Source organism: Gymnoscopelus braueri (assembly GCF_963280865.1).
Source record: "Gymnoscopelus braueri genome assembly, chromosome: 8".
In the NCBI taxonomy this organism is placed as follows: domain Eukaryota; kingdom Metazoa; phylum Chordata; class Actinopteri; order Myctophiformes; family Myctophidae; genus Gymnoscopelus; species Gymnoscopelus braueri.
The window spans coordinates 6,202,573-6,226,580 of record NC_137609.1 but is presented as its reverse complement, the minus strand read 5'-3'; the positions used below and the strand labels follow the sequence as shown (position 1 = coordinate 6,226,580).

The 24,008-nt window shown below is 42.2% G+C and overlaps 2 protein-coding genes across 2 annotated transcripts in view; one reads left to right on the top strand and one right to left on the bottom strand.

Moving 5' to 3' along the window:
* map7d2a (MAP7 domain containing 2a) overlaps positions 1-24,008 on the top strand; it is a gene marked incomplete at both ends in the record, with an annotated part of 29,879 nt that overhangs the window by 2,108 nt on the left and 3,763 nt on the right. The window contains 14 exons of the mRNA XM_080435915.1: positions 3,268-3,375; positions 5,024-5,110; positions 6,112-6,189; positions 9,374-9,537; positions 11,486-11,576; positions 13,884-13,976; positions 16,823-16,929; positions 17,770-17,885; positions 19,146-19,570; positions 19,876-20,038; positions 20,802-20,991; positions 21,637-21,711; positions 21,908-21,958; positions 22,264-22,306. Of these exons, the coding sequence (XP_080292041.1) occupies positions 3,268-3,375; positions 5,024-5,110; positions 6,112-6,189; positions 9,374-9,537; positions 11,486-11,576; positions 13,884-13,976; positions 16,823-16,929; positions 17,770-17,885; positions 19,146-19,570; positions 19,876-20,038; positions 20,802-20,991; positions 21,637-21,711; positions 21,908-21,958; positions 22,264-22,306 (1,791 nt within the window). The remainder of the gene's footprint in view (positions 1-3,267; positions 3,376-5,023; positions 5,111-6,111; positions 6,190-9,373; positions 9,538-11,485; positions 11,577-13,883; positions 13,977-16,822; positions 16,930-17,769; positions 17,886-19,145; positions 19,571-19,875; positions 20,039-20,801; positions 20,992-21,636; positions 21,712-21,907; positions 21,959-22,263; positions 22,307-24,008) is intronic.
* On the bottom strand, positions 6,284-8,106 carry LOC308090573 (E3 ubiquitin-protein ligase TRIM39-like). Its single transcript, XM_080435800.1, has one exon. The coding sequence runs from the start codon at positions 7,898-7,900 to the stop codon at positions 6,443-6,445; it is 1,458 nt and encodes a 485-aa protein (XP_080291926.1). The 5' UTR covers positions 7,901-8,106; the 3' UTR covers positions 6,284-6,442.

Genomic DNA, 24,008 nt, shown 5'->3' with positions numbered 1-24,008 from the left:
TATTTACCACATGAATTTTAGCGTCCCTATTCTAGGGGTGAACATGCGAAAATAGCTCACCTACGAGCTCTTGCGACTTGTGAGCTTGTAGATCGGCTATTTTCGGCGAAGAGATTTGGTGTAGAGAGGGAAATATTGGCAGACGTAGTATAGAACCCTGGGGACTCTTGTCAACTAAAAATATGGCCAAGTAGGTAAATCCAGGGATGGTTTGGTTTGTAAAGGAGTGATCCCTAGTTGTTTTAGGGGGTCAAAAGAAAACAGACAGGATCCAGAGATTACAATAATAGGTCATGAAGAATATTGGCAAATCCCTGTTATTGTATAGGTTCAATGTTTTCTTTATAAGAGTAAAATTATACCTCGTGTATGTACCACTTTTTCTGTTCTGTGAGTTTAGGAATATTTCTGATTATCCTCCCCATGTTTTCTTTTTTAAACCAGACATGCTATCCTTGAAAATGAGGCCAGTGCCACCCTGACTTACTAACGAGAGGTTCATGCATTCAGTCGAGGGCAAATCTCCAGTGTGTGGCCAGTCTATGACGTCAGTTAGGGTTTCTCAAACCTTTTCATGTCAAGGACATCCAAATGAATATGTATCACTATTTGGCCTGCTTTACTTGGCCTACTGACAGTGTTGCACAAGAGATTTGGTGCTGATCGTTCCAGCGGTTTGCAAGATTAGCCCTGGACAGACAGACAGACAGACAGACAGACAGACAGACAGACAGACAGACAGACAGACAGACAGACAGACAGACACACGGGCAGGGGTGAAAACATAATCGTTCACCTTTTCTTCAGCTTGCTAGAGATAACTAACCCACACACACACACACACACACACACGCACGCACGCACGCACGCACGCACGCACGCACGCACGCACGCACGCACGCACGCACGCACGCACGCACGCACGCACGCACGCACGCACGCACGCACGCACGCACGCACGCACGCACGCACACACACACACACACACACACACACACACACACACACACACACACACACACACACACACACACACACACACACACACACACACACACCACACACACACACACTCATTGTAGGATAATTTCGATACATCAGCTGTGATATCAATGGTGCTGTCACAGCTAAGGAGTGAGTGAACAGTCATAGGAATAACTAAGGCTATGAGAAATTCTGAAGTCGAATTGATGGAAATGAGTGCATATTCTTGCCATGACATTGGAATATATGAGGTGGCAACAGAATTCGATCATTCCTTTTATTCTGGGCATTATTTTAATATGTAGGGCCTTTTAATATGTATGCGCTTATGAACTTGTAATCAACAGCTTCTTCATTTTATGACCCAGGAACATCTTTACATAATATTGGGTACCCTTGTAGCATCCCACATATAAAGGATTATTTCCCGAGCTGAGCCATATCCTCACACTTGCCAGTAACATGAACAGTAATGTCTACCGGATGTCCTGGTTTCTCTGCTCTCATGAGGGACAAATAAAGCAATCGCTCATTACAATAACACATGCAGGCTTCAAGAAAGCACTTAATGCATTATGAAATCTCTAATTTCACTACAATTCGATTCATTTTGATTATTTTGATCCATTTCACAGAATTATTTATTTTCACTAAGTATACTGAATGTAAAAACTTTGACTGGGGGAACTGATGTACTCAGTATGGGACAATAGAAGTGGATTATAGACAGTAAAAAATTATATTACCAATCTTCGAGTTGTCAGCAAGTTTATTTTCAAGAAGTGCCATATTTCATAAAAATGTATTCTGGCCAAAAGCATATCGATTATAATCTATTATAACATTCCAAATCAATGCTGTTGTTATATTCATTCATTCAAAAAAGTATTTATTCTGGAAAGGACATTGATATTGCCCTCATTTACAGTGTCGTTTAGATACAGTACAATTTAAAATACAATATCAATTTACAAAAAAAAAAGATCTCCCTTCCAGATTGAAATAAACAATAGAAAAACACAAATACATTTAAACAATTAAAAACAGTTGCAGACAGGGAAGGTCTGCAATTAGGGTTTTGAAGTGAGTGGCCATAATGTTATAACAGGATTGATCTTTAGTGTGAGCTGTAGGTCATTCCAAGCGGCTGGGCCACTAAAACAAAACGCTGTTTCACCCAGGGCTCAGTCCGTGCTCTGGGTATCGAGTACAGACTATATCCCCTCTTGAACTGTTGAAAGCTTTCATTAGCCTATACCTCCGCCAAGGACTTTATGTAATGACGGCCATCCGTCTATTTGTCTGTCTGTGACCTACATATCTTGAAATGTAATGTCTGGATTGCTATGACATTCACTGTGCACATTCACTGTGCACATTCATGCGCGCTCCCAAGAGGAAGAAACCTGTTTATTTTGGTGACCCCATGACCTTTCCTTTGGCACCACCAGCAGGCCAAATTTTCAAGTGTGCAAAGTGGGGAGATGTTTAACCCTTGGCGGAGGTCTGCACTCTGCAATCTTATTTAAATGCTGCCACCTGAAAGTGATGAGACAATATTACAAACAACATGATTCTATTTGTGAAACTTTATTCTATATTATGCTCAATTGGTTTGTGCAGCCAATAGGCCTACGTATGAGAGAGACCACTCTCAACAGTCAGTATACTGTGACATTCTTTGTATTGCCAGTGGTGGAAAATAGCTAAGTACATACATTTTACTCAAGTACTGTACTTAAGTACAATTTAGAGGTATTTTTTACTTTACTGGAGTATTTCCAATTGTCAGTACTTTTACCTATTATTGTACTTTTACTCCACTACAATTATTTGAAAACTTTGGTTACTTTGTAGATTTTGATTATTATGACACAATGCATCGCGATGTGACGCATTGTGAGCTTGTAGATCTACTATTTTCAAAAGATTTTTATACATTTGAAAACTTGTGAAATGCATAATGAGTACTTTCTACTTTTGGTACTTTAAGTACATTTTGATAGCAGCACTTTTGCACTTTTACTCAAGTAGATTATTTTATTCTGGACTTTTACTTGTAACAGAGTATTTCTACATCGCAGTATTGATACTTTTACTTAAGTAAAAAGTACTTTTTCCACTATTGTACTATTACAGGTATGTTTTCTTTTTTTTCCTGATGGATATGTCATTGTGGATTAAATGCGTCATATTGATATTGCTGTAGGTATTAGAACAGGAGCCTGCTCTTCGTAGACCTGCAGTCCCTGAGCTCTTTCTTCTTTGTTTTCTCCACTATAGCTGAAGGAATGACATCACCAGCATCATCAGCACCTCTGCTGGCTGATAAAAGATCTCCCGGTAATGGCCATAACTCCCCGGCCAGAGCGCCGTCCACCGGGAAATCCAGTAAGGATTGTGCTCAGGCTTGCGTCTTTATCTTTCTCCTACTGCACACACTTTATCCCAGTGCTTATTATGTGCGGAAAAAGCACTTCTTAAGCGTTTTTTTCTTTTTCACTTGAAGATCAGTTATTTTCTGTGGTAAATTGGGCTTCATACTGACGTCAGCAGCTCTGCTTGTACAGCACTTCCTTTTCGCACCGGTGTCACTCACAGGAAAACTGTTTGTCGGCAGTGACACGTCCATTTTGATCTGAGAGTTATTGCATAATAATTATCGTCTCTGTCGGGCGGAAACCTCATATGTCCAAAAATTTTACTTTTCAGGATACTTTTCAGAAATTCAGATCCACAAGCTCAAGCGAGCTTGTAGATCTGCTACTTTTGATGCTTTTGTGTGACGCTGTAGTATGATCAAGTAGGCAAGGTGGGCATTAATTCACGAAAAAACACAAAAAGTTAAAATGTGGAGATAAGAGGTTTCTGCCCGACAGCGACGATATATGCAAATTGTGGCACACATATTGCAAACTTTTAAATGAACATATTAAGGTGAAAGACCGTAACAATGAAAGGTGTACTAATAGCTGTCAGCAGATCTATGTTTTTACTTGAACTACAGCTGCTGACATCATAGCAAAGCATAGCACAACACAGCGTGACAAGAAAGAAGACATTCAGCATACATTCTGTGCAGTGACCAAGGGCACCATCCCCAGTAGCTCTGCATATCCCCCCCATGCCTGCAGTGTGTCCTTGGCTTGGCTTGGGCTTTTTTGCAACGCAGTGCTTTCAACCTCATTATAGTGCAGCCTCATGTTGATGAGCCCGGAGCGTTTGACCCTTATCGCCCTCTGTCTGTACAGAAACTGTATTGCAGGCTGCTGATGCTTTGATGGCTTTCTGTCAAGTAATACTGTGCTCAGACATACAGGGTAGCTGTGATTCTGATGTCTCGACAATTAGTCCACCACTATTGAGAAGAAATCAACGTTACAGAAAAGATTGCGTCGCATAGCCCGACAGTCAAACGGGCATTGCCCTCAATGCCCTCAATGCCCTCAATGCCCTCAATACCTGACTATACGATCGGGTACTACCCATCTATTGAACAAACATGGGAAAATTCTCATTCTACTACTTTTGCCACCAAAATGTGGAATGCCCTGACACATCCCTTAAAAAATGTGGATCACTGGCTTCTTTCAAAACCGGCCTGAAAATTCATCTATCAGGAGATAGCCTTAAAGGGATCAAATTATTGGCTTAGGAATGCATTCATATCCATGAATTCATGTCACCGTGGGATGTGTAATCGATAGGAAAGAAGTCATTTTGGGGGTGAACTATCCCTTTAATGTCTGACTGTACCTCGTGCTGTTTACATTTCCGACTAATAAAGTATTCAATCAATCAATCAATCAAATCCACAATCACCGAATGCTATGACGGAAGCATTTGAAAATGGTGGAAACAATCTGGCTCGCGAGACTACAGTAAAGATAAATCAGATCAGCATGCCCTAACATAGAGAAAGCAATCATGATTAATACGGTGACGAATAAGACTTAAATAATGATGTTTTTGTTTTAATATGACACTGTAATGCTTCTTTACTTTGGGCTGAGTGTCCTTTCATGTTTGATCTTCTCAGCGCCGTCCAGCACAGAGAAGAAGGCTCTGATAAATGGCCTCCCGTCTCCTATAAGCGTGGCAAACGGCAACATAAACAACCACACAGGTAAACCATGTAAGTCTCACTATTGTTAGCTTTCACTCGCACATCACATCACATCACATCACTCTTTCTTCAACTCAAAATGAACCATTTGAAAAGATAAGTTAAGTTAACTAAGTTAAGTTACGTTTAAGGGACACGTTGCAGATTGTGTACCTATATCCCATTGTTCTGATGTGAGGCGATCATATTTGTGGGAAAAAAACCCAAATCATTTGGATGTCAGACTTCAAGTGGCCAGCCTGTGAGATCAGTCATCTCATCTATGATGTCAATTGTCTATGACCTTTTGACCTATCTCAGAATCAGAATCAGTTTTATTGTCACATCACAGGTTTACAGAAGTAAAAAAGGGGGTGAAATTCGTTTTCGTGCATACGCACCCATCGTATCGTTATTTCCATAGAAAAAAAGGGGAAGAAGAAGAAGAGGGGGGGGCAGGTGGGAAAGGAGATGAACAAGAGAGAAAAAAAAAAAGAAAAAAAAAGTTATCTACGTATTTACACAAGTACCTGAGATATAAAGGTGCGTGAGCATAAAGCAGCAGATGTATGCTGTGCATGATATACAGTACAGTACTAAAATTAAAGTGAAATATTTCAAAAAGTATAAAACATACATGAAAACAGACCCTCTTATGGGCGGCTAGACTCCTGCAGAGCAACGCAATAAACATACCATATGTCTCTGTGTTTTGGACTGTTGGGTGTACGCATTGGAGGTCACAGGCATACATTTCTACATTTCCCAGTGGAAATACACAGAAAAAAGTGTGTTTTGCCCCCACACTATATTATATATATATATATTCTTTTCACATCAGAAAATGTTTGGTTTAAAATCTGCAAAGTCTCCCTTTAAGTTAATTTAAGTTAAGGTTAAGTAAATTAAGTAACAATTTTGGTTACTGCCACAGTATTGAATAAGGTGTGAGGAAATATACAAAAGTACATGTCTGTAAAGAATGATGGGTTTGTCTATGTGGTTTTGAATGTATCTTTCAGACGTGGAAGGCTACATGAAGACAGATGACAGAATGCGTTTAGCCAAAGAACGACGTGAGGAGAGAGAGAGGAGTCTGGGTAGGTGATGATCTTTAATTAATCATTCCTGAACACAAACAGCAGTAAAACAGTCTAGATATCCTTGTACAAACGTATAATCATTTTAGGCATTTAGTCAACAAAAACAACTTATTACTATTGGTTTAATTTATACCTCTAACCCCCAATATTTGAACAACAACCATTGCCATTAACATCGTCAATATTATCATGTTATTACATTACTACCACTACTGATATTTAATGCATAGAAAATGGAAAGCGTTTTTGATCAAGAGCAAAATCTACCATTTATCATCATCATCATATCATCATCATCGTCATGTCTAACTACATTGTCCAGAGTTACACTGATCGTCCTTGGTAAGATCTTCAGAGTACCACCATGACCAGTGTAAATGAATGGAAAGAGTGTGTCAGTGAAACTGTGTGTGAAGGTGTGTATGTGTGTGTTAGTATCAGGATTAGAGAACGACAGCTTTCCTTCATACCAGTCCAGTTGGACTTTGATCCTCTGGGGTTTCTGCTTCTCTGAGAGATTGGTGACTGACTGTGTGGAGAACGCGGTGTATTTACCGCCACGTAAATGTATTTGCCAGCGTTGACCCCCTGTGTTTCCCTTCCTCTGAAGAGACTCTGCTAACACACCTACTGCCCAGTTGTTATTGTCTCCAACCTCAACATCCCAGCTGTGGGTCCCTGAGTTAAAGCCCTCAGAACCCAGGACAAAGGGACAGTAGTCAAACCTCTCCGGGTTGTTAGGAAACTGCTGTCTCTCTCTACATCTCACACTGGTCAGGTCTTTAGATAGGGTGAATAATGGATAGGCAGTGTTGGGGTCCAGAACCACCGGCGTGTAGGAGACAATGTCCTTCATCTTATCCCAGACTCTGAAGGTCAGGTTGGCCAGGTGTTTGACTTCGTCTATCAGAGCTCCTGAGACCAGCTCTGGGTCCTGCAGTGTGAGCTGGACTCTTTTCATTGTGGTCTTGTAGTTCTGCAGGAATGAGATCCGTTCAGCTCCCAGCTCATCCTTTATGGCTCTGATTGTGTTTGAAAGAGTTGATATGTCTCTGTTCAGACCCTCAATATTCTCCTTCATCATCCGACTCTTCTGCTGCTCTTCCTCCCTCAGTTCAGTGATCCTGGCCTCCTCTTCATCCTGCAGAAACTGATGAAGCTTCTTAAACTGTTCCTTCATCTGTGTCTCTGTGTGCCGGGTCTGGAACGTAATGTGTTCTGCTGTTTGGTCATAGTTTGTTTTAGTTTTATTAAAGACCTCCAGTTTCTCCTGTAGGAGCTTCAGTGATTTCTGGACCTGCTCCTTGTGATCCACTGCAGCTTCATCGATGGGTCTGATTTTGTGGTTGGTGTGTTTTTTAGAATCTCGACACACAAGACACACTAGATGTTGACATTTCAGACAGAAGAGTTTGAGTTTCTCTGCATGCAGACTGCAGAGATCCTCAGACCCTGCTGAAGGTCTCTGATGTCTCTCCTGTATGAAGGCCTCACACAGGTTCTTCAGAGCCAGGTTACAGGGTGGATGATCCGTCGAAGATATTTCCTTACAAACAGGACATTCCTTTATTTTCTTCTCCCGCCACCAATCCTGCAGACAGGCTTTACAGAAGCTGTGGCTACATGACAGGACAACGGGATCTTTAAAGATGTCAAAGCACACAGAACATAAAAAATCCTCTTCTGAGAGAGACGACTTGGTAGCCATTTAAAAAACAACACTCGCTCACGCTCAACACCGGAACTCAGCCAGCCAGTCGCGGTAACACTCCCTCTTCCAGAATGTTCCCTGAAGTTTACTTTCAAGAGTCCTGCTTCTTTTTAAAGTCCATTCAGCTGACAGAGTCAAAAGCAGGTTGGAGTTGTCTAGGTCAGTACTCCCAGTACTGTCGAAAGACAGTCTGTCCTTCCTCACTGAACGTTGTGCGTTTGATCTGAAGGTGAATCTTATCATCTGTCTTATTATGAGCCTGGCAAGGGGTGGAGCTTTGACCCGTCAGACCTGTTTTGCACACACACACACACACACACACACACACACACACACACACACACACACACACACACACACACACACACACACACACACACACACACACACACACACACACACACACACACACACACACACACACATACACACATTGGTTGAATGGTGACAGGAATTTTTTTTATGTATTATATTTAGTACAGACAGTAAAGGGAACAGAATTAAAAAGTTATATTCTTATCGTGTCAGTGTGGACTTTGGCCGTTCAAAGTGCTTTACAACTTACGCCTCACATTAACCATTTAACACCACGACGACAGAGGCAGCCATGCAAGCCACCTGACTGCTCTTCAGGAGCAGTTCGGGGTTCAGTGTCTTGTACGGCCCGGGGAGAGGATTATGTTTTTGCCCCGTCCATCCGTCCGTCCGTCCGTCCGTCCGTCCGTCTGTTTGTCTCTTTGTCTGTGTGCAGCTAATCCCGAGCACCACTGGACTTATCTGTGTGAAACTTCACACAGATAAGTGCTTCGGATGCTACAGTATCAATGCACTGAATGGGACATTATCACGTTTAATCAGACTATTGATTGGTCTAAGTAGGTGAGATACTGACCTACCCACGTTTAATCAGTCTTTATTGGTGAGATACTGACCTACCGACGGGGCTCAGTAGGTGTTTTGTCATTATTCTGTGGGTTGTTAATAGTTGGGGCAAACACTCACCCCAAAACATGATTTACGATTCTGTGCCTATCGGTACATAACTCGGACAGTGCTGAGTCGGCTCAAGCGAACTTGGTAACGTTTGGCACGACAACTCTCATGGCTCAAGTTCGCTTGAGACGGCGCGCCTCGGTCGTGATCCAAAACTATACTTTATACAAACACCATCAAGTCTGATTAAACGTGGGTAGGTCAGTATCTCACCTACTTAGACCAATCAATAGTCTGATTAAACGTGATAATGTCCCATTCAGTGCATTGACAGCATCCGAAATGGGTGCACCTCTACTCCAAATATTTAAAATCATGGTGGTGCTAATTATAGGCCGATTCACGTTTTGGCCGATAAAGGTCTGTGCACACACCGGGAGCAATTATTTTGTGCGATTAATTCACATGAATTTAAACTGCTGTTTGTGTTATTATGAGTATGTGTGAATGACCTTCCTTCGTGCAAACTTCTGACAGCGGCGAGGGAGCAGCTGATGAGGGAGAAGGATCGTCGAGCCCGGCTGCAGTACGAGCGCACGGTGGAGGAGCGCTGGAGGCGCCTGGAGGAGCAGAGGCAGAAGGAGGAGCAACGCAGGACCGCCGTGGAGGAGAAACGCAAGCAGCAGCTGGAAGAGGAGAAGGTCAGCTCTTCACCGTCGCCTAGTTGTGCACTGGCTCTCAATGTGCAGTTTGGGGACCGCCAGGTGTCCTTGAGGGTCCCCCAGCTAAATCATTGGTTATTAGGAACAAATCAAACCATGGAGGGTCGCACTCAGAAATACATTTAAAGTCCATATTTATTTTGTATTGTTCCATATGCCTCAAATTGACAAGATGACGCCTTCATCAGTATGGCTGGATAGACAAAAACGTATGTCCTCTTGTCAATTTGAGGCGCATGGAACGATAACAAATATGGACTTTTATTTCTAAGTGCGACCCTCCACCGACTCTTACGGGTCCATTTAGTTCCATTTATACACTGTCAGTGTTAAATTAACACTGAGGATTTTACAGTGTAGATCGGGGTACCCGAGATAAATTTTTAAAAATTCAAATGGGGGTCCGCGGCCTTATGCACATCAAACTGGGGGTTCTCATACTTTAAAAGACTGAGATTCACTTATCTAGTGTTACTTATTACCAGAGTACCGAATGTCTATTTAAAAGTGCATGTAAGTTGGAGTTGCAATTATCAATATTTAAGATTGGATGTCAAGACAATGATGATACGAGCTTATTATGAAAATGTATTCTACAACCAAAAAATCCTTTCCCTTTAGAATATCGTCCAGGGCCTGGCTTGCAAGTGGGATAAACTGTAGATTCGGCCCCATTTGAGGTATATTCAGTTGCAGGCTGGCCATCAGTTTTTAGGCTATTTAATCCAGACTCATTTGTCAAAACTAATTTTCAGTTTGTCCAGTTGCAAACTGATGCTGGTTAATGTGACTGACCGCTGGAGGCCGTTGCTAGGTTACGTGTATAATGATGAGATCAGATGCAGTCTGGGTGCTGTGATCAGGACAAATTGGCAATAAGAATCGGCCAATCAAAGTGCTGGGTTAAAACTGGTAAAATAAGAAACATTATCATTCATGGTAGATGTAGTCGTGCTTGAGAAGAGGTGAGATTTTTTTAATCTAGATTATGATCTAGATCAGGTCTATAGAGATAAGAAACACCCTTGCTAAAGTGCACAGCAGTGCATGAGAGACAAGATATACAATTAGCATTTTCAATATAATATGTTAAAGGTATCATGACATTCATTTTCAATGTTTTATTTGGGGTTTTATGACCTCAATTACACCCAAAAAACCTGAACTTAAAACATTCAGTGGATTTTCTGTGGTCTGGGGTTTTCTGAATAATTAGGCTGAAAAGTAATCTGAGCTTGGCCCTTCGACAGTGAGGTCACTGTCGAATAATCCCGCCCACTCTCCTCCTCGCCCCTCCCCTCCCCTATCCTTTCCTTTGGGGGGGGGCGGAGCAGAGGCGATGATTGACAGGCAAAATCCCTCACCAGCGACACCCGCAGGCAAAGATTTCTTTTTTCATTGCAGTTGAAAAGGCTTTAGAAATGTGAGAGAAAAACACCTGCCATGGATCACTGGAATGGAATTTTCACTTAAAACTTTTTGTACACTTTTGAAGGACCAGGACAAAGACTTTGAATGTGGTGTAAAAGTGAATGTCATTAAACCTTTAATATGCACGTTTCCTACAGTATATTATAGCAAAGGTACAGCAGTAGTTCACCAGCTCAGTGGTTAGAGTGTCCGTCCAAAGAATAAGAGATCAGGGTTCGATTCCCCGGCCGGGTCATACCAAAAACTATAAAAATAGAACCCATTGCATCCCTGCTTGTCTCTCAGCATAAAGGGTTGGACTGGGTGTAAGGCACTGCAACATACTAGTGTCATGTCCATGGGGTTGTACTTGTACATCATGGCTGGGGGCTGTACCTCAAGCCACCTCATGGTACAGAAACAGGAGATAGGCCTCTGACCTGTGGGCCTCATGGTTCCCAAGGCTCCTTACTTCAGCAAGTGTTGTAACATACTGTACGTACATTGTGCTGTCCAGGAGCGTCTGGAGGCCCTGATGAGACGTTCCTTGGAGAGGAGCCTGCAGCTGGAGCAGAGGACCCGCCGCTGGATCCGCTGTCCTGCAGGAGGTAAGAACAATGGAGGTCATGTTAACTGGGTGGTGATGGGAAATCAGGAGATATGAGAATATAATGAGGGGATGGGATTATTTTACGGCAGGTTGGACGTCATTACACAAAAACCAAAAACAGCCTGTCATTGAATTACAGTAGACTGGTTGTATTATGAGATTGAGAGTGAGTACACATACGTGCTGTGTGTGTGTGTGTGTGTGTGTGTGTGTGTGTGTGTGTGCGTGTGCGTGTGCGTGTGCGTGTGCGTGTGTGTGTGTGAGTGAGTGAGTGAGTGAGTGAGTGAGTGAGTGAGTGAGAGAGAGCCTCTCTACCTGGCCTGCTCCTTGCATACAGCCTGGCTGCTGAGGAGAGCATGGATGCATTCATACTGCGTGTGTTTCTCCTCCTGATGTTCCACAGAGATGGAATGAGGTTGAATCTGAAGGCTTTCATTCCAAAATGCTGCACATCCATTTTGGTGATGTGTGTTCCTGTACACATCCATGCAGAAATACTGTTGCATGATGTTCTCTACAATGCTAGCGAGGGGGCTAAGATAATACACAATTTAATAATTATCCATATTTACCTTTTACTTTCATGCCAAACATTATTTTAACATAATCCCATTTGTGTATAACGTAGTTTGGAATGCAACTCTTCATGCACACCTACAGTATGGTACTATGCAGTGGTCGTCATAAGCAATGGAAATGCAAGTAACTGATTGGCTGACTAATATATTAGATACCTTAAAAAGATAGATAGGCAGGCAGGCAGGCAGGCAGACAGATAGACAGACAGACAGACAGACAGACAGACAGACAGACAGACAGACAGACAGACAGACAGACAGACAGACAGACAGACAGACAGACAGACAGACAGACAGACAGACAGACAGGTAAGAGAGAGAGATCTAGGCCTACTGTAAGCTTCAAGAGTAAACACAATCAAATTAGGAGAAAACCAATACTGTCTTAAAGTAGGAATCAAAAACGCAATTTAAAGATCTGGTCTGGCTGTCTGCACCAACCGGGATTTGCATGACTTATGAGCTGTTGACAGATATCAATGAACAATCTAGGATGTATAGTTAATATGTACGGTCAATCTGCAGTGGATATAATTAGGAATATACAATATATCAACAGTAATACATTTTTAGCTGTTGGAATGATTAAGAAAAAGACCTGAGTCCTTGCATGTGCTTCTCCCTCCCAGCTTTCCAACATTCTGTCTCAATTCAGAAAAAGCCAATAATATTCAGAAACCGTGTAATAACTAGACCTCAGATTTCTGCCCAACAACGGCGCACTACTGCACAGAGAGCAAACAGTGGACACACTTTAGGTTTGGGTTTAGTTTATGCAACAATGATCTACATTCCTGCAGGCTATGTCAGCCAGGGTTATGTGCTGAAGAGTAGGATTTTTTAGAGCTGTTTCTTCATACATGGAATACAATGGAATCGCTATACAGGTTCTATGATCACAGAAACAGATAAAGAACAGATACAGATGAGACTCACATCATGGACCTACAGTAATACAACCCCAGGAAGTTCAGCATCAGCATGATGGCATTATTCAGTCTCAATGCCGTCCACTGAGGTTAGGTTTAGAGGCGCACTCATCATTGCATTCCTGTTGGGGGCGCTACAGCCTCCATCCAATCACAGGAGGCAGTCCTCAGGTAAACTGTTCATAAAACATGATTTATACTATGGGTGTGTGCCGGTAGTCTGGTAAACCATCCCGGTCGCGTGAATTCACATTATCATGTGCAGACCGGTCTGGCCCCAAGCGCTGGGTGGGCATTTTGCAGAAACCAAAAAGTGGAAGAGCCAATCAGTGTCTGCGCTCAGGGCCCTGTGATTGACAAATGCTGAATTCACGCGACCGGGATGGTTTATCAGGCTAGTGTGCCGGTGCCGTGTGGCCGAAAATAGCGTATCTACAAGCCCACATTGCGCCGTGCTGCGATGCGTTGTGGGCTTGTAGGTCTGCTATTCTTGTGCAGCCGTAAAGTGTAAATCAGGCGTATTGGCACAAAGGCCAATACATAACCCTTTCCGACGTCGGGAAATCTTACGGTTTCGCACAGGCTTTCTAAACTATAGCTCAGAGAGTCAGGACATCTGGAGGTGCACGGGTTCTGACTGGGAACGTTCTGGGACCGCCTTTCAGAAGCATTTGTAGTTATATCACCTACCATTCACAAAGAACAAAGAAATGTTCGGACGTGGGAAGGAGTGTGTATTGCGCTTAATGCTCTGATGTCTCTGCTCTGCTCCCGCTGCCGCCCTCTGCTGCCCTATAGGTGACAGTGAGAATGCCCCGCCCCCTTTCTCCTCCGCTGCCTCCGCCTTTCCCCATGGCATTGCCCGCCCCCTTCCTGCTTCCAGCGAATCTGGTAAAGTTATGCCCCTCAAAACACCTGCCACCCTCCACCTACCACCCTCACCCACCCACCATCTACCCTCGTCCCACTACTGCATCGTCCCCCCCCCATGCCATTCTCCCCGGGATTATACAAAATAAGTTTATTGTTTGTTCATTTGTTTGCCTTTAGTCTTGAGTAGCCAGGTGATCGGACATCGCCGTCTACCCGGTACGTCTGGTGACATCTAAATTCAACGTATTGCTAGAACAGCAGAGAAAACGGCTGCAGACAAACCTACGCCCACTGCTTTGAAAACAAATCATATCACCATCATAAAATTAAGGACAGCCCTAAAGTCTTATGCCGTTATTTATTTTAATCTCTGAATTATTTCAATCCATTTGTAGACCCTATGTTTAGTTTTATTTAATTTCACCGGACGTTATCGGTATAGGCAGAGATCTCTGATCGTCTGGCTAATACGCGAGACTATTTTGCCTTTGGATGGGGCTGACAGATGAAGTGAAATCCAAAGGCAAATGAATACAGTATATTTTCCATGAATTGTGACAGCCCTTGTAGATTGTCTCTTGGAGCGTTGATTCTGTGTCTGTCCTACTGAAAGATGAGGAGACAGTTTGTTTGTGGACGATGTACTGTCAGCAGAACATAGACATATACTGTTAGTTCTGTCATAACACAAAACTCTGCTGTCTCATCCACTACTTCAGATCATTCTTTGCAACTCTGCAAATGCTGCAGATAGTTTTTCTTATTCCAAACATTCCCTCTTGGGTTAAAGGTGCAGAAATAGTTCTCCAAGGTCAAAGTAAAAAAGAAAGTGGGACACTACGATGGCTGCATATTCTGGAAATGAAAGAGAAAGTTAATAGTGTGTGGAACGAGCAAGCTGTTTGGTGTATGTTCTCGTGTGTGTGCTGCTGTGTCAGTGTATGTGTACAGTATGTAATCTGTGTGTAGTACGTGTGTACAGTTTGTTTGTGTGTGTGTGTTGTGTACGTACCTCTGAGTGTTAAGCGGTACAGCAATTTAGTTTTAGCATTTAGCTGAGGGTGTTCAACAGACTTTCAACCTTAAAGGGCCTATGACATGGCCAGAAAACATCATATTTGATACTATACGTCACGTGGTCTATCTGAAAAAACGTCTGAAAAAAAAGCTTATTTTTTTGTCATATTGAGGGCAGACATTGCATAAATCTACAGCGAATTACAAGAAATAAGGGCTACGAACCGTAAATGTACACAGATTTTTGGATGTCACAGGCTCTTTAAAATGTATAAGTTGTCAACGCGTCCTCACAATCGAACGATGGCATTCACGTTAAACCTGATCACCGTTAATGTGATAACACATCAATGACGAAGGCAGCATGCCAGCACTTCTTAATCGTACAGATATTATTTTTGGTATCGTGTCGATTGTATTAAATCTTTTCAATGTTGTTTGGGTCTGGGGCTTTTCTGTACGTGTATCAATGTGAGGTCTGTACGTTTACCGTGCTTGTTTTGTGAAAGGAGAAAACAAATGCCTTTATGTGGTGGATAGGGATAGTTGATACCTGCAGGTGTGTTCACCCCTGCAGGTACCCCCCAAAAAAAGCGAAAATAGCAGATCTACAAGCTCACAACGTGTCGCATCGCGACAAGTTGTGAGCTTGTAGATCGGCTATTTTAACTAGTCGTCAGACGACCATGTAAATAGGGCTTAAGTGTTTACAGGCTCTATGCTGACAGGCTTTGTGCTTGTCAGACAACAAATAATAGTGGCATTGGCTATGATTTGCACTGTGTTATTGGAGAAATCAATACGCAGTCTTCCTGGATGACGGCAGCGTTTTCCTTTTTTTACGCTTGCTCATCGATTTGAAAGCAGATCAGGAGAATTTGATCCCAGCTAAATTAATGACACAGTGTTTTTCTTGTTTGTGTGTTTATTTTATTTGTATTGCTTGCCTAATGACGCTATGCGGTACATGATTATATAATACAATATTGTTATTCACCTCAAAGTATTCAGCCTATTCTCCTGGCTACAGTGAAGAACAGCACATACAGGCATGCTCCTTGGCTAGTATTGTATTAGTATCCCTCTGTCTGTCTGTCTGTCTGTCTGTCTGTCTGTCTGTCTGTCTGTCTGTCTGTCTGTCTGTCTGTCTGTCTGTCTGTCTGTCTGTCTGTCTGTCTGTCTGTCTGTCTGTCTGTCTGTCTGTCTGTCTGTCTGTCTGTCTGTCTGTCTGTCTGTCTGTGTCTGTCTCTCTCTCTCTCTCTCTCTCTCTCTCTCTCTCTCTCTCTCTCTCTCTCTCTCTCTCTCTCTCTGTCAGTGGCTCTCAGCTCTCTCTCTCTGTGTGTGTCTCTCTCTGTGTCAATCTGTGACGCATCTGTGTCTTCTTCTCTTTCTCACTTTCTCTGTCTTTCTCTTTGTCTCTCTCTGTCTTTCTCTTTGTCTCTCTCTGTCTTTTTCTCTCTGTCTTTCTCTGAATACAATAACGCTCGCCCCGAAACACGCTCGCCCCAGGTCAAATCCGGCGACCTCAGAACGGTCGCCACCAGGTATTCCTAAACGTAACCTCAGTAAGATTATGCCTAAACCTAACCTTATTACTAAACGTGACCTCAGCAAAACTATGCCTAAACCTAAACGTATTCCTAACCGTAAACTCAGTTAAACGAATACAAGAACTGCTGGGGGGGGGGGGGGGGGGTTTGGGGCGAGCGGTTACCCTTCATCTCTGTCTCTCTCTGTCTTTTTCTCTCTGTGTTTCTTTCTCTGTGTCTTCTGTTATTTGTTCCTTCACCAAATATGTTTTTTTGTCTGTCACTTGATTGGTTGATGCATGATGTGTGCCCTCACAGCACCCTGCAGCCCTCACAGGTCACCCTTCCGCGGCAGCCTGCACCCAGCTGACCCCAACAGAATAGGCCTTCAGGGAGGCTCCCAGTCCACCCCCAACACACCCAAGGTCAGAGCCCAGCACAGCCCACCCCAGACCCAGACCCAGTAAACACACTCCTTTACCCAGGGTTTTGACCCTGGGGGGACAATTGTTGAGCCAACTTGAGCAACTTGAGCTCTATGTACAGTTAGAGCACTTATTCGTACGACAAATAGCTAAAATAGCAGATCTACAAACTCACAACGAGTTGTGAGTTTGTAGATCTGCTATTTTAGCTATTTAGGATTTTTTTTGGGGGGGTGAGAAAAGCTAACATTTTGACAGATACGCACAAATTTGTCCAAAATGGTGATGCCAGGGTTAATGTGGTTAACATACATATTTTATAAAGTTGTTAATTTGTGATATAGTCTACATTTCCCAAAAGGAAACGCATGTGTTTAATTCAGTCTTACCAGACGCAGGGATACAACATATCCCCACCGGCATTAAAAATCAATGACCAGAGGAGTGGATATCAAAATCAGAGGCAAAATCCAACCCTGCATTTGCAGATGCACAGGATCTGAGGCAGACACACTGCAAAGTTCTGAGTGACTTTTGCAGTGCAGCCATTGTGCTATTTATGGCCAGTGATTACTCAGACAGCTTGGTGTGTGGGTATTATTGGGTGTACTGCATGGAGTGGGAAGTAAGTGTGCACTGGGATTAACATGTGGTCTCATCACAGATGTTTCATTACGTTAAGGCCATGACTCTTCCAGAAGGCTTTTTAGATGACATCTTTGTGAGCTTAATGACACGTGTGTCATCATGAGCTTAGGACTTGTACTGTACTGTGTGTAATGTGTTGTATTTTGAAAGTGACTGTTCCTAACGCTAATGTTCTCCACTGGGGTCTTTCAGAAAGAGCGTTTGCGGAGAGAGAGGAGGACCGCATCCCCGGCGTTTGGGTCTCCTGTCAGAAGAGCAGAGTCCCCCGCCATGGGCCCCAAGCAACTCACTTCCCCTTCGACCCCCAAGTGAGAGCCCTGGCGTCTTTATTTGATTAGATAGGAGAAAATTAAAATCAACTATTTAAAAAAATAAATGATTAAATCGATTATATCAATTCGATTAACTGTTGTACCCCTAATCCGGTCAGCTACCGGTGTTCCCCCTGACAGCCCTGCATCTGCCGTAGAAAAGAAAATGAGAGCATCAATGTCTCTTTTTGTGTTTAACTCTGAATACCAAACTACGTCATTGGTTGGGGGGGGACATTCCCAAAGCAACATTCTCTGATTTCATAGAATCCATTTAGACCAGGAACGCAGCCGTGTGGCATTTTCAGATTTCCTTTGGGCTATTATACAAAAATAGCAGATATACAAGCTCATAGCACGGCGCCGAGTGCTGCGCTATGAGCTTGTAGATCTGCTATTTTTTTTAAATCGTGACAATTTCGTGCAAATCTTTGTATATATATATTTTTTTAAAGCGAACATTTTGTAATTCAAATCTTTGCTTCCGGGGATCTCTGGAACAACATGTTTTTCATATTATTCATATTTTATATTTTTTCCATATTTCTTTATATTTTTTCATATTTTTTATATTTTTTATATTTTTTATATTCTTTATATTTTTTGTGTTTTTATGTTTTTATGTTTTTATGTTTTTATGTTTTTTATGTTTAAAAAAAATATGATTTGGAAAACATTATTAGAATCGGCCTCAGGTCTTAACACATCCACCGCCAGAGGTTAATCTCATAATGTACTCACCAGTGCCAAGGTGTTTTTGTTGTTTTTTTGTTTTTTTCATGTCGCCATAGATCTTGTTAAAATCCTTAAGATTGAGCCGTGAACGGTCTGTTTACATCCGCGAGATCTCCCTGTATCTCCCAGTGAAGACCGCATGTCAAACGGACTTCCATGACTGTAGTTAGAGCGGATTACGTTAAACAGTGAAATGCGAGGAGAAAAAACTACAGGAAGAGAATTGAGTTTCAGTTTCGTCTGTAGAATGGGAGCGGGCGTGATCGTCGAAACCGGATCCCAAATAATTCTATTTCCTGTCATCAAACCGGAAACGGAAGTGGATCAAAAAAATTCCGAAAGTGCACCCGGACCGCGCATGCGCGAAAAGACCGCAGCCCGTAGGACTACGGGCTCGGCGCTTAACCGTTGGATTTAACGGCCCGTAGAACTACGGGCCCGGCGGTAAAGGTGTTAATGGGTTAAATAAACAGAACCGCTGACTTACCTTCAGAAGCCAATAATTTCTCTCTCTGGTCGCAGGCTGACGTCCAAGATGCGCTCTCACTCTCCCAGCGCTGTGCACCAGCAGCACCATCTTGCCTCTCCTGTAAGACACCATCCCATCCTGCCCACCAACGACAAGAAGACGCTTGACGACAGGAGGGCGGACAGACACGGTGACGATTCCAAGAACGGGACCCCCGTGAAGAAGAAGCGTGGCGCTAACAGCCCCGATGTGGTATTACAAGCTGAGAAAACCCCCGAGACCCCTAAGAAAAGACTGCCTAATAAGACTGAAGGTTGTGATCAGAGCGTCAAGGGCGAGCCATCGACACAGAAGGATTCCTCTGACCAAAAAGACCTTACCGGCGAAGGTCGTGGCGGTATGACTTCCAGGACGGATACCCCAGAGAAGAAGGCCCCAAAATCTGATGAGAATGATCCGGATGCAGACAAAAGAAAAGGTGAATAAAGTGTAGTGAACTCCCAGATCCAACAGTTTTTGAATAATACCAGTATGCTTAGTTTAGTAGCATTTGGGGGGGGGGGGTGGATTCTACATGATTATCATGGCTTAATTCAAAGAAGACAGTGCTTAGGGATTCAAGTTATGTTACACAAAATACTGGATATGTAATAACTTATTCAACAGGAATTTTAGGTTTCATGTCTGAATAGTTGTCAGTCACATTTTTTCAAGTGGTACATATGTAATTTTGGAATAGGAAAGTCTAAATATTTTCTTTCTTTCTTTCCTTCTTTGTGTCAGAACCGCTGTCGCCTGCTCCAGCAGGGAAGCTGGCTGCAGGGACGACCAGCGCCGAGGAGGCGTCCAGGATCCTGGCAGAGCGCCGCCGCCAGGCCCGGGTGCATAAAGAACAGGAGGAGAAGAGACGCTGTGAAGAAGAAGCAAGAAGAAAGGAGGAAGAACGGTGAGGAGACAGTTAAAAGAAAATCACAAAAAGACACACAAATGTCGCAAAAGGAGGAAGTACAATCAGAGCTGCCAGCAGACAGGCAACAACACAGTCCAACATATCGTTGCTGTCGGGCAGAAACGTCTTATCTCCATATTGTACCTTTTTTTTGTATTTTACTTTATCATACTACGTCCGTCACACAAAAGTGTCAAAAGTAGCAGGTCTAAACGTGGCACGAAGCAATGCATTTTGAGCTTGTAGATCTGCTACTTTTGCTATATTTTGAATTTGAAACCTGAAAAGTAACAGTTTTTAGACATGAGGTTTCCACCCGACATATTTGACATCATTCCTTTGGAAAATTGCTGCTATAAGATGTGTTTGAATGGATAGTTATTGTTGTTTTTGACATGTGGTGGTATGAGTTACTCTTTAGTGATATGAATGCATGGACAGACATATGCAGAGAGTGTTTGTATCAGCCAGGTACAAGTGAACGGCAGCAAACAAGCTTTTGATTGGCTGAGCTGCATTATCAAATCTATCGGCTTTGGGGAGAAAAAAATAAATATATATATATATATATATATATGAGCTGTTTGAACTTAAAGAACTGTAAGATATGTGTCATTGATTGATTCCCAAAAATAAGCTACAAAGTGTGTCCCCTTATCAGTTCGATAAGGGACACGTCTTTTAGTAAGGGACGATTCCTTATTTCAAGGGACGTTTGGCAGAGAGTGAATGTTAAACGAGGGCACGGCTCTGTCACCAGGCTGAGAGCAGAGCAGCTCAAGAAGCTGCTCGCGGCGGAGCGGCGACGTAAAGAGGAGCAGAAGGAGGCCCGCAGGATGGAAGAGGAGGCGAGGAAGGAACAGGAGGAGCTCAGCAGACGGAAGGAGGAGGAGGAGAGACGAGACAAGGAGGCGCAGGAGAAGGAGCTACAGACAAACATGGACATGGAGGTCAGAGACGAGGTCCTGTCTGTTACCGATGTGCAGTGGTGTAAAGTGACTAAGTACATTTACTCAAGTACTGTACTTAAGTACAGTTTTGAGGTACTTTCTGAGTATTTCCAATTGTCTATACTTTTACTTTTACTCCGCTACATCTCAGAGGCAAATATTGTACTTTTACTTTATAAACTTTAGTTGCTAGTTACTGCCCTACAAGCTCACAACGCGTCGCATTGCGACACATTATGAGCTTGTAGATCTGGTATTTTCAAACATTTTAGTACTTTTACTTTTGGTACTTTAAGTACATTTTGATACCAATACTTTTGTACTTTTACTCAAGTAAATTTTGAATTCCGGACTTTTACTGGGAACAGAGTAACTTCTACATTGCAGTATTGATACTTTTACTTAAGTAAAACATTTGAGTACCTTTTCCACCACTGCCGATGTGCCGTGTCGTGATGAGTGATTTTGTATTGTATCTACGAAATGTGTGAACCTTGTCTTTGGCTTTTTAAACTTTGATTTGTGTGCATGTTTTGCTATTCACTTGACACAGTAAGACGAAGTACACAGTTCTGATGATTTATGATTTGTTATACATTAACAAGCTTGTGTATTATTATATTGCCATTCTCAAACCCCAAACAGAAGGAAAAAGCCAAGGCACAGGACAGAGAGATCCAAATGATTCAGGAAGAAGAGGAGAGACAACTAAGAAAGAAGGTGTGTTTCTAGTTAACTGTCCAGCTTCTAAAACAGAGCCAATATTGACAGACAGACGGACGGACGGACGGACGGACGGACGTTTATTGATCCTGCGAGGGAAATTACGTTTTCATAATTATAATTAGACTCAAGAACATAAATGTATATGCATAACTTTAGAGAAGAAGTTAATCGTGGATGTTGTATTTTCCAGAGAATTGAGGAGATCATGAAGAGAACCAGGAAGAGTGATTCTGAGGCGAAGGTACTGTAAGCGATCAACACTGTTATGACTACATTACAGTAGCTCTGCTCAGCTTCTAAAAGGGTGGGGAGGTGTTGTTGGTGCCTGATTGTATGATTTTGTGATCTTGAGTCTTTTATTTTATTTTCCCTCTGCTGCTGTATTTTCAAATGGAATCTGTGGAACTTTCGCCACACAGTAGCTTTTTTTGTGTCTTTTTTGTAATTATTGACATAATTAAATGCCATCGGTGGTGATACTTTTGGTTTTGTGTGCTTTCTTGCCACGACTTTTAACCGGGTCGTCTGTGTGCCGCGTTGACACAGAAGGAGGAACAGGTGGAGGATAAGCCTGTTTCACCACCTCCAGGTAGAGTATGCCGCTCAGTCACCCTTCGAGTACCTCTGGTAGCGCTTAACGTCCCTGCTTGCTTCACCCTTCTTCTCCTTAACCACTTTCATCCTGCCATCCCTATTTTGGGCATGTCATTATAGGCCAAAATGTTAAAGAATAAATCAAAAAATGTAAAAAAAATGATTTTCAAAATGTTTCAAACATTTTTAAACATAGATAATAAGAATTCAAAAATATTCAACATCAATAAAATATAAAACATATATATTTGTATGCAGTGGTGGAAAGTAACTAAGTACATTTCAGATGCAAATATTTTACTTTTACTCCACTACAATTATTTGAAAATGTAAGTTACTAGTTACAGATTTTTTGAAGATACAAAACATACATGAACCACTTTAGCCCTATATACATTTCGGCCATTTGAAAATAGCCGATCTACAAGCTCACAATGCGTCACGATGCGACGCATTGTGAGCTTGCAGATCTGCTATTTTCAAAAGATATTTATACATTTGAAAACTTTAAAATGGGACATTCTGCATAATGAGTACTTTTACTTTTGGTACTTTAAGTATATTTTGATGCGAATACTTTTGTACTTTTACTCAATTACATTTTGAATTCCGGACTTTTACTTGTAATAGAGTATTTCTATTTTGCAGTATTGATACTTTCACTTAAGTAAAACATTTTAGTACTTTTTCCACCACTGTTTGTATGGTGAAAATAAGATCTACCTCGTAGATTGTCTATTTTCGCCACGTATATACAGTATGGTGGTTATGGGCTGATTAATATTTCGTCACACGACCGTCTCGCTCGGCGAAATCCGTTGTTTTCGTCGGGCGACGAGGCCAGTCGTGCGATGAAGCATAAATAAAGGCTTCATGCTTTGCTGCTATATCATTTAAAAGAGAAGATGTCTGCAGCCCTTAATGAGCTGGATACTTGTCAGAGCATGTTGGGCATGAGTCTGAGCTGTTTGGGTGTCATATTTTGGACCAGTGCAGTGGTGTAAAGTAACTATAAGTACATTTACTAAGTAACATTTTTATGTATTTTTTACCTTACTTGAGTATTTCCAGTTTTCAGTACTTTTACTTCTACTTCCACTACGTCTCAGAGACAATTATAGTACTTTTACTCCACTACAATTATTTGACAACTTTAGTTACTGGTTGCTTTTCAGATATAAATTATGACATTATGAAACATACATTTACCACTTTAGCCCTATTTTATACATAGGCTATTTGAAAATAGCTGATATACAAGCTCACAACGCGTCGCATCGCGACGCGTTCTGAGCTTGTAGATCGGCTATTTTAAAACATTTGAGTACTTTTACTTTTGGTACTTTAAGTACTTTTACTCAAGTACATTTTTAATTCCGGACTTTTACTTGTAACGGAGTACTTCTACATTGCAGTATTGATACTTTTACTTAAGTAAAACATTTGAGTACTTTTTCCACCACTGGACCAGTGAGAGAGAGATGCCCGTATCTTCCCTTCCCTGTCAGCATGGTGCTGCATGGCTGCGCTCAGGCTGTATCTTTCCGTTCATCAGAAGAGGATGGGGCTCGCCCCGCATCATTGATTGTTTCTCAAACAGATCCACCTGAGGTCTTTGGCTATCGAGAAGGTCCTCTGTTGCCAGTGGTGTAAAGTAACTAAGTACATTTACTCAAGTACTGTACTTACATTAAGTA